Source organism: Hippocampus guttulatus, chromosome 13, assembly GCF_054856545.1.
Source record: "Hippocampus guttulatus isolate MCC_2025c chromosome 13, RoL_Hgut_1.0, whole genome shotgun sequence".
Classification (NCBI taxonomy): Eukaryota; Metazoa; Chordata; class Actinopteri; order Syngnathiformes; family Syngnathidae; genus Hippocampus; species Hippocampus guttulatus.
Genome location: NC_141273.1, coordinates 8,953,340 through 8,972,700, shown reverse-complemented (window position 1 = coordinate 8,972,700; position 19,361 = coordinate 8,953,340). Strand labels below are relative to the sequence as shown.

The window sequence follows — 19,361 nt, the reverse complement described above, 5'->3', positions numbered from 1 at the left end:
GGGATTGGTCCGCGATTATGCCGATGACTGACAGGTTATCAATCATATAGCGCACTTTTAATAAAGGCTGCTTGAACTCTAGGAGGAGTCTGGGGTCTTTCTTGTTTTATTTCTTCCAAATGCTTTCGAACTCCCCTTATTCCTCGATGAAATATGATCCTCCCGTGAATGACTTAAAGCGCACATTATAATGAGGAGGCACATGACTCATCCATATGTAAATAAAACGACGGCTCATCTCCACTGTCCCATTGTGGTGGAAAATTGCATCTGTTTATGTGCTCAAATGATGTCACTTTATTTTCATTTGTCTGACTGTCTGAGCATTCCAATTCCCCCCCCCCCCCACACACCCTCCGCCCTCTCTTTTGTTCCTTTTTCTTCACCAACTCTCAAGCTCTGATGTCGGTCTAAGTGATGTTTGTTGTTGTCCCTCGATCGGGTCTTCTGCTCAAACAAAGCAGGGCAACAGAAGCATGTCGCCATTTGTCACACTCCACCGTGGCACAAGTCGAGCACAGCAGGTCCACCCTCGGGTGTCCTGTCTTGTGCCAGGAGGGAGTGCTGCAGCTGCCAGTTTCAGACAGGTTTCCTCTTGTCCCATGCGCCCCCCTTAGGACAGGCCACCCAAATGTCCCCACGCGGTCACTTGGGATTTGGGTCTGGGATTTCATCCACCCATCTGGGCAGAGGGCTGCATTTAGGAGCCTGATTGGCTTCTATCGCCTTGAGGGGTGATGGCAGTCGTAATGAAGCGCAAATACTCTGTTTATTTGTAAATCAAAATTTTGCTTAATTTGTCAAAAACAGACAGGTTACTATTTTTGGCCTTATCGCCTGAAGAAGACACAATGTAAAAAATAAATAACAAAATAGAGAGAGGTAAAGTCAACTGCAGTTGAGATGATCATTTCCTGATTAAGATCTTTGCGACAGCAGATTCAGAGAAGCAAGATATTCGCCACCCACGGCCTGATTTAAGAGAACAGTTGATCATGATGGTTCCAAGAATGATTTGTGGCAAATGTGTTCTGTAATGTGCCAGCCTAAGAACCAACCGCCTTTGGCTTTCAAAAATTTGCCATCTTATCTGGAAAAAAACACCAACATAAAGTATATTTTGTAAGTTGTCATCATTAGCTAATTAGCAAATGCAAAGTTGTTAAAACATAATCCATGTGCTCACGTAGGACGGGTTGTTAGTTTAGTTCTCATTATCCTGTCAGAATTCAGCAAAGCTGTCCGATGATGGGTTTTGTTTTTCCTTTCCAGTGCTGCTATGCAACAAAAGATGATTTTGTGTGCAACTATTTTTTTTTTTATTGTGCCAAGTCCCCCAACGTGTATTGCATATAATGACATTAAAATACATGTTTATTTTTTACTTGTGCTCATTTCAGAGTCTGCAAAAGTATACTATTACTTAAGAAAATGAATCGAATCACTTTTTTTTAAGCATCTGTACTTATATATATATAAGTACAGACTGCAGGATATTTTTGCAAGGCCCAAGTGGGCGATAGAAATTCCCTCGGAGAGACCAAACTTAAAAGTCCCAGATATGTTCCAGCTCCTCCTGTCACATCCCGCCAGGTAGAGTCAACCAAAACCCATTGGAGCGTTGGGCAAAGCTCCATGGCATAGCTACATATGTTATGTCGATGTGACAGTGCTTATCATGCAGCTCAAGGGCTCCTATACCCTTTTACTCAATGCTTACATCTCACACTGCATTGGATCCATGTCAGATGCATATCTCGTCTGACAGCGTATCATTGAAAGCCTGCCGCATGACAGACATGTTAAAGTATACATCGTATACCCAAATGCGCTGGGAACCGCTCACCGAGGCTTTTAGGTTGCGTTCGGCCTTGCGGCGCCACATTTACAGTTGTTGGCAGACCACTGTGATTCGAGGTTATTGGACGGCACGCACGCCACACCAGACATCCACTGCTGCCGCACTTTTCATTTGGGTTGTTGCGACCACATGGGGCAGCATATGGAGCCATTTCCTCTTCTCTCTCTCTCTCTCTCCCCAGGACGTTTTAGACATGTCAGTTAGGCCTTAATCATGCATTTTTCTGCATGAGAGGAGAAGCGGAGAGTCTGTACCAAGCTGGCTTCTTTGCCCCAAGGTGCTCCACCAACACAGCCAATCAATAGTGCCCATCATCGGTGTGTGCATATACACGTGCAACATAGACGGTTTATCAAGGGCACGCTTTCGGGCCTTTTCTGATATTGTCCGGCACGGAGGAGACAATTTCCTTATTGTCCATTTAATTAGAGCGGAGTGGAAACTGCCGCGTGGACAACCAAATCCCAATAGTTCAGCCTTCAGGAAACTCGGGGACAAAAGAGACATTTTTCAAGGTCTAAGCCCACCCTCCCCTCATATACCGAGCCATCTCTGAGTCCCCAGCCACCCTTGAGCGGGAAGCACAGCCTTCCATGTGCATAAAGTTGAAATAAACTGCAGTCTGTATTTTCATTGGGGAAAGTGAACCCAATTTACACGCTGCTCCATTGGAGATGAGCACTCTAACGTGCACCTGCAGGTAATCTCGCCCAGATTCCCCCTTTGTGTCCCGCATTATTGTTGAAATAAATAACCTTTCACAGCAATCGGCTTGGGGATCTTCACTTAAATTATCGCCGCAGAGATAGCTCACTCATGATCTGCTTCTATATCCATTAACTATCCCGGAAAGTGATTTATTGGTGAAGGGTAAGGAAGGGGGAAAGCTATGAGGAACAAAGTGAGGGAGACGCTTTGCTAAGACAAGAGTGCCCTCTACTGATTCGAAATTGTCCCGATTCCGGCTGGTCGTTTATTCAGCCCCTGATGCTCTGATCACGTTTTGGGAAATTGCTTCTGGGTCTTATGTAACCACGGGACCATTCATCTGTGTCGATCTATCTTCTTTCATTAAAGAAAAACAAATGAGAACAAGAAACAAATGCAGAATCCAGGAAAAACAAAAACAGAGTTGAGAATTTGTTCACAAAGGTACAACTGAAGTTGACTTCTGTTGTCCACATGGACCTGGGCATTGCGCACTCGATGTGCCAGGGCTCCGGTAGCTGCCTACCCCCAGCCAGTCATCTCCCATCTCTCCATCCCTCCCCTCCTCTGCCATCCCTCCTTCCCCACACTCCTGTGATGTGTCGTTACACGCTCGGCTGGCTCCTCTTCCATGACAGACTGTTACTTCCTGGAGCGGAAACGCATTTGATTGTTAACATCTGGGCCATTACAATTGCAAACTAGGGCTCTGTACATCAATCAGGAAGTGATTTCAAAACAAAGAGACCATCCTCCAATCAATCTATTGGGAAGTAGGGGCATTACATGCTCCTGTAATCCCGGCTAATTAGCGGGATAATGGGAATGAGATTTATGAATCTGCTGAGGAGAGTGGAGGTGGGAGGTGGGAGGGCACACTCAAATTAGCAGGGACGCATACCAGGCCAGGCTGCAATAAGAGGATGTGCTCTCGTTGTTTCTTTGCAACATGGCCACCTTTGGACATGACAGAACTATGAGATGAGCACCTCAGGCATTTCAAAACATTTGTGTTTGTTTCCAAGCTGAACTCAACATTATATCAATCCTTCTGTCATTAATCAACGCCATTGTACTGTTGATTATCTTCCCATAATTGTGAAACTTTGGGTCCAAATGCATTTGAACAGTAAGTTTTCATGGTTTTCTCATTATACATCATCGTAATACAGTTTGTAGAAAATGAGCTTTGCACAATAATTTGACGTGTAGCTTTTATGAATTAAAGCCATTTTAAATAGAGGCCTTTACGGAATCCCTTACCGCTTGCTCGTGAGCTCTCACTGACTTCACTTCTGTTGTTAGGAAATGGATAGATATGCGAAGTTTGCACATCCACCTGACAGTTTTGAGAATGGATTTTTCGAATCGACTCTCCGGCCTTCCTGTGTGGAGTTTGGATGTCCCTCCCCTTGCTTGTATGACTGTCTCCAGGTACCCTGTTTTTTTCTCACATTCCAAAAACATACTGTACATGTTAGGTTCATTGAAGAAAATTTGTCCTTAGGTGTGAATTTGAATTCCTCGTCTCTTGTATACGAGGTCAGCTGGAATTGCATTCAGCACACCTGTGACCCACATCACACTTACACTTTCCTTACAATAAGTTCTATGCAGCCCCACTAGTCTAAACATGACATTCTGGGAAAAAAATGGTGTTTGTGGAATAGAAATTAAGTAGTAACATCCACCCATTTTTGTCCATCTCAGCGGGAAGCTTGTTGTCGACTAAAATGACATCACAGTTGCTAAGGTTTCAGATAACAACCAATTATGGCTCATGTTCAGAAAACAGGTGAGCTATAATTGGTCATTACCTGAGCCCTGTCATTTTCCATAGACGGAATGTGGCAAAATGGCCGCCCCCTAAAATGGCTAAAAATAGATGCATTTTACTGCTTAAATCAAATTCTACAACCACATTTTTAATCAGAATGCCACTTTTAGACTAGACATATTATTTGACGTTCCATTTAAATAAATACCTGCTTTCATGAATGCCTGCACTATATTACCCGATATCAGTTTTTAAACAGGTGGGATATTGGTAACCTTTTGAAAATAGTACAAATGAATTTTAAATAACTGTAACTGCTAAATTTTGCACTAATCTGATGTTGCAAATGAACACGGGAGTTTGTTGTCAAATATATGCGCAATAGAGCTGGGCTTATATAATTCGTGCTGATGTGGAAAGAATCTGTCATGTGCATCGTACGTTGTGTGAATGCAACATTTTGACACTGTGACCTGAGAGTTTTACCCTGGTCTTTAATGCTTCCTACACTTTGAGGTGTCCTTGTAATAGAGCATGACGAACTACATTTTACTAAATGGCATACAAGTACATCAATGCGTGTGTGTGTGTGTGTGTGTATTCTCGGAGCGTAGCAGCGTGGTGCCACCCTGCAGCATCTTCCTCCCCAGTGGCCCATGTGGGCCTGACCTTGTCTACTGGCTGGGGACATCTTCTATTAAAGCAGCGCACTGTGATAAGGCCATTTCTTTTCCTTCAGCATCCTTTTAATGTCATCCCTGAAATATGAAGTCATTAAGCGATATTAAAACAGTGCTGACAAACTAATTAACAGAAGACATTATACGGGATGGGCTCGATTAATCCGCTTTAATTGCTCTTTTAAATGGAGGCTCCAATTAAAATTAATAAAGATTTACTGGTGATCGCACCAAACTACACCAAGAAGTGGTTGTCTGAAGGGCAGCTTAAAGTCAGCCTCCTCCATTGTCAAGTTGCTCTCCGCTTACTCACGACGCCCCCCAAAAAAAGCTTGTATAAGAGCATGAGCGTGGAGATTAAATAGGGAGAATGTCTCAGACCTCCCAATTCACTGATTCCATTCCTCTGCAGCCTCCTGAGCCGCTTGATCCTGTCTTCATCCTCCGTGTTAAGGGGGATCCACACAGCCACACTCGCTTCAATTGCATAGAAAGCGCCACCCGCTGTTGTATATTTTTAGACACGGCAGAGCAAACGCAAAGATACAATGACAATCATTTCCACCACTACATTTTGAACCAGATTTAACTTTTCAAAGTGTGATAAGTGAGGTCTACCGTTGAGGCAGGGGTGTGTATGTAATACCTTTAATTTTCACTAGATGGCGGTGTTTATCTTTCTTGTGAACACGTTTGGCCAAACAGCTTCGGCGCATATGTTTCTCAGAAATGCGCATTGAGCAAATTACCGTGTGATTTTCTGTTTCAATTTTTCAATTTAATCTAGCTCTAGCGTTTTTCCATCTTCATTACTGGCACACTTTGCTTTATCAAATACATATATATATTTGCATCAGGCCATTTAAGTGGAAGCCTTGACAGCCAGAGGCAGTAAAACAACTGAAGGTATTTTTCTGTTTTCTTTCATTATATCAGAGGTTACCAAGTCCTGTTCTGAAAATGTCACCCAACAAATTAATTGGAGCAAAGCTCTTTGCTTTAACCGGAGGCATTTTAATTGTATTGAGGATGTAAATCAATTTGCTGAAGAAGACAGCTCTAATTGAAAAGAAATGTCTATTAAAAGATTAGTATTGTTTATTGTTTCCTGTCTTTCTCATCACCTAATCCAACTAATGTTTTAATTTCCTTAATGTTATCATTTCTGATGTAATTGGTGCTTGGCTCCCTATCACATTTTCCAATTAAATATTTGTTTTTTTGTTAACATCACACTGAAAAGAAAGTGAGGCACTCATGCATTTTGCTCTGTCGTGTTGTCTCACTTCACATAACATAAATGTAACTTGTCGCCTCGTGTGTCAGAAACACATTACAAAATCATGATCCTTTATCAGCCAGTTGTGGTCAAAGTTAAAAGAAATTTGGCCTCAACTGCGCGTCTAGAACAGAAGAGAAGTGATTCTCCAAATGTGGTACGAGTATAATTAGTGGTATGTATGCCCTGTTTAGTGGTATGCAAAAAAAAAAAATCACTGAATCGAACATAAATAACATTTACAAAATTTAAAACATGCAATACAGTCAAACATATTGCAATGAAGCTTGTAGATTTCTATACAGCATGTTATTAGTTATATTATTTTTATTAAAATGATTGTACTATTAATGTTTGTAATTTTAAGTATACAGTAGTACATAGTTTGTACTTGAAGAACTGTCTGGCTTCCAACATATATTTATCTCCAATTTCTTATACAACTTTTGTGCAGTGCATTTTAACCCTTACAGGGACACAGCGGTTACTACAGTGAACAGCTTGTCATGTTATCAGGTTGCAGGGTGCATGAAAGGGTTACTTGCATTCCTTAAAATAGGTTGAGAAGCTCAGTCATCTGGGAGGGGCTCAGATTAGAGCCTTTGCTCATTTACATTTAGAGGAGCCGAATGAGGTGTTTTGGGAATCTGGTTAGGAGACGTCCGGGTTGCCTTACTTTTGAGGTGTTCCGGGAACCTCCCACCGGGAGGCGGTCTTGGGAACAACCCAGGACACGCAGGAGGAAACCCGGATGAAGTGGCTGGGGAGGGGGAAGTCTGAACTTCCATACATACAACACTGAGATTGAGATGGAATGTGTTACCACTCCCCCATTCACTAAAAAAAGATCTTCAAAATAGCTGAACAAATAATTTACTGGCTTCTGATCTCAAAACTAGTTACCCATCCATTTGCTATGTACATGTGAGCATATAAGGCGCTCATACATTGATAGAGGTTCACAGTCAAAACAGCCCTCCGAGAGAAACCATAACTATGATGTGGCCCGCAACAAAAATGACTTTGAAACCACTGCGCTAGATAAAGCCCTCACGCAGATGTCCTTGGGGGCACCAGGTTGTAGCAGGTTTCAAAGTAGGCATGTTGTAAAAATAGCCCACCAGTGATTTCCTGATCACTTGCATGACACCTGAAGAGATTTATAGAAAGAAAGTGATGCATATTGATAGAAACCGATTCTTATATTTTCCTAAATCATTTAGTGCAATCCAGGTCTCAATGACATTTTTTTTTATTTCAGGAGTGTGAGGATAAATGTTTCAGATGGATGGATGTGTCTCAAATTCATGGTCCAACAAAGTAATCAGTAGCCTTGGAGTAAGTCTTAGTTTCAAAAAAGATTGGTGACCCCCTGCCCTAAAGACATCAAAATGCGTTGCGGCATTTGCGATGCTGCCGACTTGCGTGCATGCTTTTGCACCCAGTGTGCTTTGAGCGGCCGGCTGCCTGGAAGAAACAACCAGTGGGTTTGTGGAATTCTGCTTCGGTGGCACAACTGTGTTATGAGGTCACCTCGGGCATTAGTCATGAGGAGAGAATGCATTGTGGCTGTTTTTTAAGAAAATGGCATTTGTCGGCATCCGCAGCGGCCGCACAATGAATGCAGGCCTTAGAAAGTTGACTTGAATTGACTCCGGCGAACAATGTGAACAGAATAGTTGGGGTCAACGTGGATTAGAGGCACCTTTGGGGCTCTGGGCCTGGACACCGTATTTTCATATTTCAACATGTCCAGCTGAAAGCTTTTTGACTGAATTGAGTGAGCGGTGACTGTGAAGAAAACATAAACAAGTGGATTTATGTCATAATTTAAAGCATCTTTAATTCCAATATCATCCATTACAATGTATTTTACTGAAATATCGGGAAATGATTGTACTTTACATTAAAAAAAAGCTTCACCTTTGTTCACAATAAAACATTTGCTTTGCTTCTACATGCGTTTAACGTTAAGCAACTAGTGTACAGCATAATCACATTAACACATTATGACACAAACAGCATAAGTGCATGTTTTTTTCCCCCACAGCAAACAGCAATGGAAAGTAAAACGGCACTAGTCTCAATAAAACCATCTACATCAGGATAAAGCTAAACAATGGTTCATAGCAAAGGGATGGGCATAATGAACAAATGTGGTAAATCCACGAATTCTTGTTTACAATTATGAATTGGAATTTAATTGTTGGTGATGGAGGCCAGCGGAGACGCTGTTGTTGATTCAGTCTCAATTACTTTGTGGTCTAAAGAAGAACAACACCAAAGGACCGTTGAGCTCCTTGTTTACTTCAATAAAACATGTGCCACAACGTGCACACAACGCTGTTACCATCACCTTTTTAGCATGGTCGTATGTCCTCTCTCCTATTTTTCATATTTGTGTAAGCTTATGTTATATTATTAATTATTATCATATCCTGTTTGAGCATCATATTATTTCATGTTAAGAATACCTCCATTTTATTCTGTTGTTTAATAATTGCTTAGACATGTTTGGATGTTGATAGCTTCTGATTGGTTGAAGAAACGGAAAACAGGAAGTGTTCTAGTCGCCTAGAAGAGTGTGTTCTGGATCGTACTGCGGTGCGGTGCGGTGCAGACGTCCTTTCGGTAAGACTGCGTTCAAACGGAATCCATCTCTCCTTTTGCCGTTTCGTAAAGTAGAGCCACCATTCAAAAACAACGAACCCCTCAACTTACATTTGTATAACTACGTAGTTAGCCTTGATTAAATGTCTCACTCGAGCTCATGTAACCCTGTTGTGCATATAATCATAATAAGACAATTACTGTATATTTTCTTTACTTATTAACATAAGCTTCCTTATGATAATAAGTAAAAAAAAATTTTTTTTAAGTCCTATTCTTCTGCAAAAACAGCTAGCTGCACAGCTAGCTTCTACTCCGGAGAGAAAGCGAACGTTTGTCCAGATTTGGAAACGTGCTACCTGCAACCTTGATTGCAACTCCATTACTCGGTCTTAAGAATTTATTCTTTGTAATTATGATCAGTTGATATGTAGCAGAATATCAGAAGAGTAAAGGCTTATTTTTCAAGAATCTTGAAGCCTAAATGTGCTTCGATTCTGGAACGACTCAAATATTCTTCAATATCATTGAATGAACTTCTTCCATATTTGATCAAGATATAGTCGAAGCCCCACCCCGAGTTAACGGAGATGGAAAAGATGGATTCCATTTTCGGAAACAAATGGAACAACTACAAACTGAACAACTGTCTAATTGTACGGAGGCAGATTATAGAAGGAAACACAAGCTGTATAATACACAACAAGCATGAATAATTCGTTTCGTCTGATGCCACAAGAATATTAACAAACTACCATAGTCATCCAACATCATCCAACAGCTACGTTTCACTTCACTAGTAAAAAGCACTACAACGAAATGATCAAAATACTCATGTGACAAACTTCCCGCCCGTCAGCAGTTCCGACAGTATTTTTGTCACCATGTTTTTCCGCTTTGTCCTACAAATAGGAGGATGTCTTGAACTCGTCTGGGACGTCACTGTCCAGTTTACAGATGACCTTGTAGATGGCCTTTTTCCAGGATGGGTCTGAGTCTTTGGCCACAGAAATGGCTTTGTAAAACTCATGCAAAGTAATTTCAGCAACCTCGAGGAATTTGTCTGGAACCTGGGAAAGAAAGGAGGTGAGAGACTGCGTAAAGACGGTGTAGCTACATAGAGGTTAAAATAGAAACTAAAATGTTCCATCAGGTTTGACTAACGAGCTGATGAAACGAATAATTTCCTGCGGCACTCCTGAGGATCTCACGGCACACTTGTGTGCCAAGGCAACTCGGTTTGGAATCACTAGTCTAGCTGATGAAAATGAGCACATATTTTTTTGTTTTCATCATCATGCGATGACAAATGCAGTGCAGCAATTCTTCATAACAAACGCTGCTTGAATGAGCCTGACTTGATCTGACGAGAAGGCTCAATTTGAAGCTTTTCTTCAGTTTGTACACTGGAGGAGAGAGTGGTTAGTCATCCAGAAATCGATTGCTAGGACTGTTACTGTTAAATTCTATTATTCCTGCCACTAATCATTATCATCATCGTCATCATCATCATCATTACCATAATAAATCTAAAGCAATGACAACCTTTTCATTGCAAGATTATTGCTAGAAATGAATGTTCTGGATTGAAAACACCGCCCGTAGTACTTCCCACCTTCTAAAATAATTTTGCGAGTTAATTTAGCCCATGATCAATCAGGGAAATTAGACATTTCAGTCAAGTGCTCAAACCCGGTTAAGTGTTGGGCAAAAATTGTTTTGTTTTGTCTTAAATATTATTTTGTATTTCCTTTTATTTAGAAGCACAGTCATTACAACTGAAACACGGAAATTGAAATACTGATACGACTGTGCTGTTGCGATTGCGAATCATTGCTCAATTACAATCGTATCAGCACTTACATACATGAGATGCATTTACAAAAGATGCTGGGAGAAAACCGCCTCGTTTCCCATCAACTGGCCAGGCGGTCAGCACGAGTTTGTGAGCAGAAGTTATTTTTCTTTGCCCTCATCTCCTGACACAAAGCATCCCTGGGAAAGGAATGTCTTAGTGCCAAGGTAAAGAAAACGGTCCCATCCCTTTCCCACTGAGTGGCCTTCTGCCTCGCGATCCACAGCGTCTTTCTCAGCATTCCGCATCAGTAGCAATCTCGGCCTCGCTCAGGCGTACGGGTCCTCTAATCCGGAGTTGTTTTAGTGGGATTTTGCGGCTTCCTCTTCCCACAGTGTGACAAAGCGTCACTCTGGGGTTTGGATAATGGCGGCGAAGGCTGGCAAGCCACAGGTGCAGTGTGACACAAGGGTCAGTCGGAGGACGTAGGTGAGCAGTGAGTCACGTGCAGGAGCTGTGACATGCCTCTGCCAGGTAATAACAAAAATGCTGATGTGGCTATTCTTCTTCTAATCAAGTGGCTGTCTCTCCATTCTATACAGGGATGAACAGTTTTGGAAAATAAACAATCCCCCCCCCCCCCCCCCCTCAATATTGAGATTGCAATTTAATATGCGATTCTTTTTTTCAAGGTCCTGATCCTCTGTATATTTTTGGAAACACAAGCAATAAATTCTAATTTATTATACATCCATGTTTTGAACTTACAGGTTAAGCTTATGCAAAAAATAAAGGCGAATGAACCATGAATTAATTTGAAAGACAGTGTCTCTACTTCAATTAGCCTTGTTTTCTTACTAAACACTTTGACTTGCAATCTTTGAAGTGGTCCCTCAGAAAAATTCTAACAAAGAAGTGTGGCATAAACATAAAATGTGTCACTTATCATTTTTCAGGAGGCAATGTTTGGTAGCTGACCCTGCAAGTTGCAAAGTACACCCTCAAGGGATAGTCTCCAGTTCATCTAAATTAATATGTAAATTGATGTTTTTTTTAACGATGGAATCCATCCACTTACAGTCCTCATTGAAACGGAGCCCCTCAAAGTTAATTCTAAGTGAGTGAAGAGGTTCACCCCAGTCGCCAGCCAATCGCAGGGCACGAGTAGACAATCGCCGTGTTTTTGCCAAACGTTTGAAAAACAATCACATTTGTTCCTTCTCTTTTTTTTTTTTGTCTGATTTTAGACCTGGGCTTAGTACTGTTTCAGCAACAATGAAGGTTGCGAATGATCTTGCACATCTAAAGCAGCTCTGGTCCTCGAGGGCCGCTGTCCTGCGTGTCTTAAATGTCTCCCTGCTCCAACACATCCGATTCAAATGATCAGCTCATCAGCAATCATTTCTTCTGGATAGAAGAAAAAGATGTTTTACATACTTGGGGAAAAAAAAAGCCTGATCTGATGGGATGGCAAACCCATGTCGATGAAACCGTAACCTCCCGGGCTGAGGTAACAATATAACATGGAATATAAAAGATGACTTATTGAGCAACGAGGAGCACTCACGTGGAAGTCGTTGGCCTTGTTGTAGTGCATGTTGAGTGCACGGAATAGCTCGGAGTCTCTGCTGACTGTGATGTCTTTGATTTCACTGATGCCGTCGACGATGGCTTGGCGGGCAAACTTCTCCATTTGGATGTAATAGAACTCCCTGAAGTTACTAAACCATTTGATCAGCTGAGATGTGATGCAGCGATTGAACTGGAGACAAACAAAAAAATAATATATACAAAATATTAGAAGACAAAAGAAAATGACTACTTTTCGGGTCGATTGTTATCCGATACCTCATTTCAATTAAAATGATAAAGCTCTACGCTTTGAAATCAAATCAATTAAATGGACTCTGTGGCAGATGTGTGTTATTGAAGGCTCTCGTAATAACCGACAGTCCTAATTTGCGTTCAATACCTGTGGGGCAAAATTCCAGCTAATAAGTCTGTCAGCCTATTTACACGAGACACAAATTGCGTTGATCTTTTCCCATCGATGTCCAGAGTAAAAGAAAACACCTGCCAGGCCTGTGTATTTCTAATCGCAGTCTTGACATTAGCCGTGTTGTTCTATCTCGTCATCCAGAAAGATGAGTGAAAGAGGGGAAAAAAAAGGCCTAAGGGCTGGGCAGGCATCAAAGACGTTTCTTCCCGCTGGTGTGATGGGTGTGAACGCCACGCGGTAAGGACAGAAGGAAGCTTCCCTCTCGCTGACTCGGGCTGATAGGATGGAATCAGACACTGGGATTAAGCGCTCTTTTGTTCGGTGCCACTTCCCACCACCGGATTGTAAGCAAGGAGGAGACGTTCGCAGGCCGCCGCCACAGCATCCTCCCCCATGACCCGGGGGTCAACATAGATTGGGAAGCAGGGGCCCAGACTGAGGGAGGATGAGGGATGACCAACGGCGACAGAAGAAGCATTTGGGAGAAATTGTCGTGCGGCACGCATGATGTGAAAAGAAGCGATGCGAAGACAAAAAGAACGGATGCCGGCCACTAAGAACAGCTAGAGACACTCGACCGAGGCCAACGGGATGTTGTGTTTAGGGCCAGCAAGTCTCTAATACCAACTCTGTTGACACTCAATAGCAATGCCTTGCCTACAGAGTCCTTTGTCACCCCATTTGCTGACTGGAGTAGCTTTTTTTCAACAAGAGAATGGCTCTGTAGCTCCCTTTGCCCCCAGGACACACTAGCAGCTCAGCGGCTTTGTTGTTTAAACCCTCTGCGTTTTTGTCTCTCTCCTCCGACACACTGCGGTGCGGCTCTTTTCCGTCCCAAACACACACTGAGAAGTTGATACCGGGGAGTTTCAACGCAGGAGAAACCGTTGTGAGTGGTTATTAAATGTGAGATACAGCATATTACCTTGACATCAGGGAAGAATGTCTTCAAGACATTGGAGCTGGGGTAGCGAGTGTAGAAGAACATCAGTTTGGCCTTCTTCAAGTGACTCGGGGTGAGACCCTCCTGGATGTTCATCATCAGGTTAAGGCAGAGGCACGGACAAACAGGAACAAGCAGAGCAGCGCGGTGCAAGGTGATAGTGGAGCAGAGTATTGTGTTGCATCAATCCTAGGTTAAATTTAATTTGGCTGAAGACTAGCTCGAGTCAATGATGACCCTAACATGTGCTTATTGGCAAAACAGAATTAGGAATTAGATTAGGGATTTTTAATTAGCGAGCAAAGCACTTCATGGCTGGCTGTTAAAACCAAAGAGGAGCTAATTTAAATATAGCATATGCGCACCCTCTTTTTCTTCAGAAAAAAAACAAAAAAAAACAAACGTTCAAGGCGGTTCAATTTTACTTCTGGCTACTTTTTTTCTCATTTAAGCTTTAGATTAAAACGTGTTTTAGATGGCTTTTCACAACAATTTAATGAATACTGTTTCTAGTTTTGGGGTTTTTTTCTCCCCTGTGGCACTGAAGACGTTATGGAGCATTTCCTCTGTAGTCCACCGACATGCCTCAGGTCACGAAATGTCTTCATCAGGCCACAACGTGATACATTAATTAGAAAAGCCTACCTTTGAAACAGGGCGTGGGCATGAAAGATTAATGCCTCTATTGTTCAAAGGGAAGCAGGACCATTTACACTCGAAAGCTCAAATAAATCAGCATAAAAATATGAGAGGTATCATAAATGTAATCCAAACTAAATCAGACTCGCATGGTCCAGGCAATGAAAGTGAATGGAGCATCTTGTCTCATGCTGACTTTCTTTCACTCTTCGAGCAAGTCAAAGCCGCTGCCGTCATCTTGTAAAATGGTGTGCATCCTGACAAAGGTACACAATTGCACATACTCAAGACAAGAGCTCAAGTGTTATGGTTGGAAGGCACTTGTAGTTTCCACCAGCACTCAGATGTGACCTTTTCTATGCAGCCCCCCCCCCCCCCCATCACTGTGATGATGGAGAAATAGATCCTGCACCTTTTCAAGTATGGAAAAAAAAAATGATGCTTCCTGAAACAGAACACGATGCTTTCTCTGCCTTTGAAAAATCAGGCTTTTGTTCCTGGCAATTCTTATCAAAGCCTTGTATTCCTTTTTATTTGTCTTTTTGCGGACTTGAAGTCATTACTCTGCTCAGATTAAAGAAGATGCGGTAATTTTCGATGGGAGGGGGAAAGGGATCAAAGAAATAAATTCTCCTTGAAGTTACTGCCGCTGCCCATTCTAAAACTGACCGGTGCGTCAAAGCTCAATTATAGTGAGGGTTGCAGAAAAACATAACACACGACCAAACATTGTGTCAATATAATGACTTACTTTCGACTAGCATTGACTTGACTAACCTGCCTCTTATTTTTGAAACAAGAATATTTTTTTCAAGAGATCTTACAACACTCATGTGAATTCTGAGATATGTACATAATAATGCTATTGTACATTGTATTTTTCTTATTATTTTCATTGCTGCTAATCAGCTTGTAGTGGTAGATGTTGCTTTCTTTTGGTTATGTTCGTTGCGCCCAACATTCGTCAGCACCAATCCCATTCCGGGATAAATGGTAAGGGTTGGATCAGGAAGGGCAAATAAAAGGAGTAAAACATGGGCCACACAAAAATTGGGCAAACAAATGTAGAGTCGATTTTAGACTGCCTACAACCAGGTCTAACTTGTGGTGCAGGCGGAGTAACGATTATGGTGGTTTTAAACCAGCCACAGACAGACACATTCTGAGCTGCGCGGATGTGTGTGGGGCATGTCATTGCATTTCATTAATGAATAGGACAATAGCATGAGACAATCCCTGAGTCACTGTGGAAATCAATTCATCGAATGAATAGACTTGCGCTGGGTACAAAAATCGGAACCTATATATCGGGGGTCTGAAACTCACGGCCCAGGGGTCCATTTGCAGCCCGCAGGACGACTGTGACCCTCAACTTGACGTTAAAGTTTAATTTTACCCCCTTTTTTTTTTTTTTTTTTTGCTGTCATTATCCTTGAGGTTTTGTGTTGTTGTGCTTGTTTTTTTTTTTGTTTTTTTTAAATTCACAGGTGCCAAACTCCTCACGGGCCAGGGTCTTGTATGTTTTATATGACTCACTCCTCCAGCACAACGATTCAAACGATTCAAAATATCCTGTCACCCATGGAGGGAATGGTTGGCATTGAGAACAGTAAATTTCAAGAAAAATAGAACACTCAATGGTTTTTTGGGGGTTTTTTTTGTTGCAAACCAACATGTTTGTCATGTGTCATAATATGACGATGGTGAGGAGTATGGAACGGACCAGGGAGATGAGCGAGAGAGGACAGTGTTACCAATCTTGTTTACATTCTGAAGAACCCTAATGTTCTGAACCAGGCAGGCCCAATATGTCGATCGCGATCGACCCGATAGTCCCAAATCGATCGTGAGTTTGTAGCAGGAAATGAGTGTGTCTGTGTGCGAGTTATTAATATTATATATATTTGTGTTTTGCGCGCTGCACCCTAAGCATCCTATCAGTTTCACTTTTACCAAAAAAGTATTAAAAAAAAATCGAATCAAATCAAAAATCAGGTCACGTTCAACCTACAGTGGCGGATGATTTGCATCACCGGAAGTTGTTAGCAGTCAGCAAATCTGCAATTGCAGCACGCGATCAGAGCTGTGCGATATATCTTTATTATTCTCAGCCTCATTCATTGCTCACCAAGAATGGGAATCAGGAGAAGCATTTTAAAACAAGTTTGTATGATAATTTTTTGCACTTAACACGCCGCAAAAGTGCCTCCAATGCCTCGGCGTCCGGTCTCTACTGAGGTAGGCAGTGATTTGCTTTTCACAAACTCACAAACTACTGTATCTACTTTATTTTTCCGTTTCGTTCACGTTAAGCGCCGTTATGGCTGTTGCTCATCATGGCATGCGTATGCGCGTGTGTGCATGGCTGTGTGCATGCGTGAGTGTTTGCGTGCACATGCGCTCACGGCTCGATCGCGGGATGTTGAAAAGTTGATCTTTGGGCAAAAAAGATTGGGCACCCCTATTCTGAACAATTAATGAAGACTGAGATGATTAGATTAGTTGTTCTTTTTTTTGGAATACGTGAAACCCTTTTGGGGTTGTTGGTTTTTTTTTGTGGAATACTTGATGCGGCCCAGACACACCCGGACTCTATCTCAGTGTCCCCCGCAAAAGTAGAATTTGAGACCCCTCATGATAGATAGATAGATAGATAGATTTATAACGGATGTCACTATCTACGGCTTTGATCTCAACTTGTTTGCGGTGTAAAGAACAACAACATAATAGTCAGTTAAGAGAGGCTGAATTACGCCCATGCAAAACTCGACTATGGCACAATGCATTCAGGCAGAATTATTCCACTCACTCTTCAGAGATCGATTTGTCTAAACACTTTACACTACTTTCTCATTTTCTTTAACCACTTCTCCTACCATGTGTGGAAACAGGCTGCATCATGCACGTAAAAAGGTCTCAATGGCTAGTTTGGCAAAAGGATATGTTGAGGGATATGTAGGGGTTTCGCTCAGCCATATTTTGCATCTCGCCACACTCCAGTTTGACGTGAGGGAGGCAGAGAGTGTCGACCGTCACAGTCCCCAGGGCAGAGGGACGAGGGTGGTGGCTGAGATGACCGGGTGTCACTTTGGATCTCAAGGCGATGGTGTCCCAAGGCAAGTCGACCGAGTCTGGAGAGGTCCCGTCCATCGAATGGGGTATGCAGTGGAGAGCTCCAAAGTTAGAATGTGGCCCGTACTTGAGAAGGTGCTCCAGGATCTGACTGTCATGCAAAGGGGCACTGTAGTTAAAATGGAACGGCGTCTGATGCACGGGATAGGGCCGCTTCACTGCGGAGGTGACTGAGCTCAGAGGTGTTGTCACTGGTTTGCGAACTACCAGTGAGAGCGCTTCTGTCTGGTCCTGGTGTGCCTCTGAGTTATCATAATATTCCAAAGAGTGGGGCTTGGTGGGACTCTCTTCAGCCTGCAGGTGCTCCTGCATTGAACCTTCTTCTTGGTTCTTTCTGCCAGCACTAAAGTTAGTCTTTACCTCTGGAGACGGGCACATTCGCTGTTGAGAGGGCACATCGAGTCCTGATGAGGACACCTTGGTCAGCACCCGGTCCACGCAGTCATTCAAAGCTCTGGACAGCTCCTGCTTCAAGATTTCCCGAAGGTTCTGACTCTCTATTTGGTGAGCCAGATGACCAACTGCTTTTATTCTATTGTCACGCTCTGGACTCAGCTTGCTCTTCCTCTCCAAACCATCTTCAGGACCCGTGTAGCAGCTTTCCACCGGGGTGTGACACTCAGTGGTTCCAGCTGCCTTGTCATCCAGATCTGCATCATCCTGCTTATAGACTTGAAGGAATTTTTCCTGGAGCTGACGCATAAGCTTTTGCATGCTGCGGAGCTGCTCTTTGAGTTTGTGACACTCGTCGTCCTTGGTGTTCGTCTCATCGCGATCACCTTGAGCTTTTCGATTCGCCGGCCCTCCAATGCTGTGCTCCTGATGTTGAGGTAGCCGTTGCTTGCGTTTATTCTCCCGGTATGCCTCTCTAGACTCCCGGGGGTCTCGGGAATCAACGTCGGGCCGCTCACTGTCCCCGTGCGCTCTGTTGTTGGGAGAGCCTGCCATCACCCGGATGATGTTCTCCACACGGGCTCGCTTAGCTTGAAGGTGGTCGGGCGTGAGCGGCTCTCCCTCTGTGCCGCACCTTGTGGAAATGTGGCAATTGGGGGAGGATGCCTCCGCTGTGCTGTCCTTTGACGACACGCTGCTGCGGTCCTCTTGCCCAGAGTCAGTGGCAGTCGAGTTGGGCATATAGAAATGGCTTTCATCAAGTGGTCTTTTGCTGTGCATGCTCTTTCGGAGAAGTTGCGATATGATTGAGCTGTTGGAGTAGGAGGAAAGTGGCTCATTGTAGATGTTTCTGCGTAAGCAAGGCAGCAGGACGCCGTGTTTGTCATCCTCCAGACAGCCTTCACTGGAGTTGTGCACACTCTGGTCTGAAGGACTTAGGTTCATGTTTGCTAAGGTCTCCACACGCTTTGGAAAATCACAATCTGAAAAGATGGGGAACAAGCAACACAATTAAGTTAGTAAATAATAATAAATGCATCTCAGTTTGCAAAAGGAAAAACCTTACTCATTCAAAAATGTCATAATATCAATAACACAAATGAAAAAGTCTCTGAAAGACTGGTTGTCTATTTTTTTTTTAATTTACTACAGGTTTAAGAATCTTGACAAACAATTGCAGATTTTTATACACTAAAATGGAGCGACAATTCAGCGTTTGAATACTGCTTGGACACGCAAAATGAATGCTGCACATATTCAAAATTAGCAAAACTCTGTTATTTGCAAGACTATAAGGAAGCAAAACCTTGATTGGCAGTTTGTTCCTTTTGAAATTGTGCCAATAACACAAAGGATAAAATATATACAAGACAAGATTGTACACTGTGTTTAAATTATTTAGAAGAGAAATTATATTGAATGATCTGTTTTTATGTCATCATCAAACAAAAATCCCTTCTGGTTTTCATTTTCATTGTGTGGCTTTCACTGGCTTTCATTTCAAGTGCATACTGTATATTTCACAAACTTAGTCATGGACCATAT

General features: G+C 42.6%; 2 protein-coding genes and 1 long non-coding RNA gene across 3 annotated transcripts in view; 2 read left to right on the top strand and 1 right to left on the bottom strand.

The window, feature by feature from the left end:
• The window catches only part of ift43 (intraflagellar transport 43 homolog (Chlamydomonas)), a 294,545-nt gene that overhangs the window by 185,395 nt on the left and 89,789 nt on the right, over positions 1 to 19,361 (top strand). The window lies entirely within an intron of this gene.
• Positions 8,152 to 18,783, bottom strand: prox2 (prospero homeobox 2). The gene is made up of 4 exons (XM_086126781.1): positions 17,235 to 18,783; positions 13,635 to 13,742; positions 12,278 to 12,472; positions 8,152 to 9,985 (listed from the first exon to the last, which is right to left on the bottom strand). The coding sequence occupies exons 1-4, from the start codon at positions 18,759 to 18,761 to the stop codon at positions 9,818 to 9,820; spliced, it is 1,998 nt and encodes a 665-aa protein (XP_085982907.1). The 5' UTR covers positions 18,762 to 18,783; the 3' UTR covers positions 8,152 to 9,817.
• LOC147196208 (uncharacterized) lies at positions 8,882 to 11,520 on the top strand. The gene is made up of 2 exons (XR_015102632.1): positions 8,882 to 8,936; positions 9,828 to 11,520. It is a non-coding gene; the product is annotated as an uncharacterized LOC147196208 (long non-coding RNA).

Coding starts and splice junctions, on each gene's coding strand:
- prox2 (XM_086126781.1), bottom strand. CDS start 18,761: ATGAACCTAAGTCCTTCAGACCAGAGTGTGCACAACTCCAGTGAAGGC. Junction 13,743..17,234: donor ACCCCTACATATCCCTCAAC/ATATCCTTTTGC, acceptor CTGATGATGAAC/ATCCAGGAGGGTCTCACCCC. Junction 9,986..12,277: donor ACAAGGCCAACGACTTCCAC/GTGAGTGCTCCT, acceptor TTTCTTTCCCAG/GTTCCAGACAAATTCCTCGA.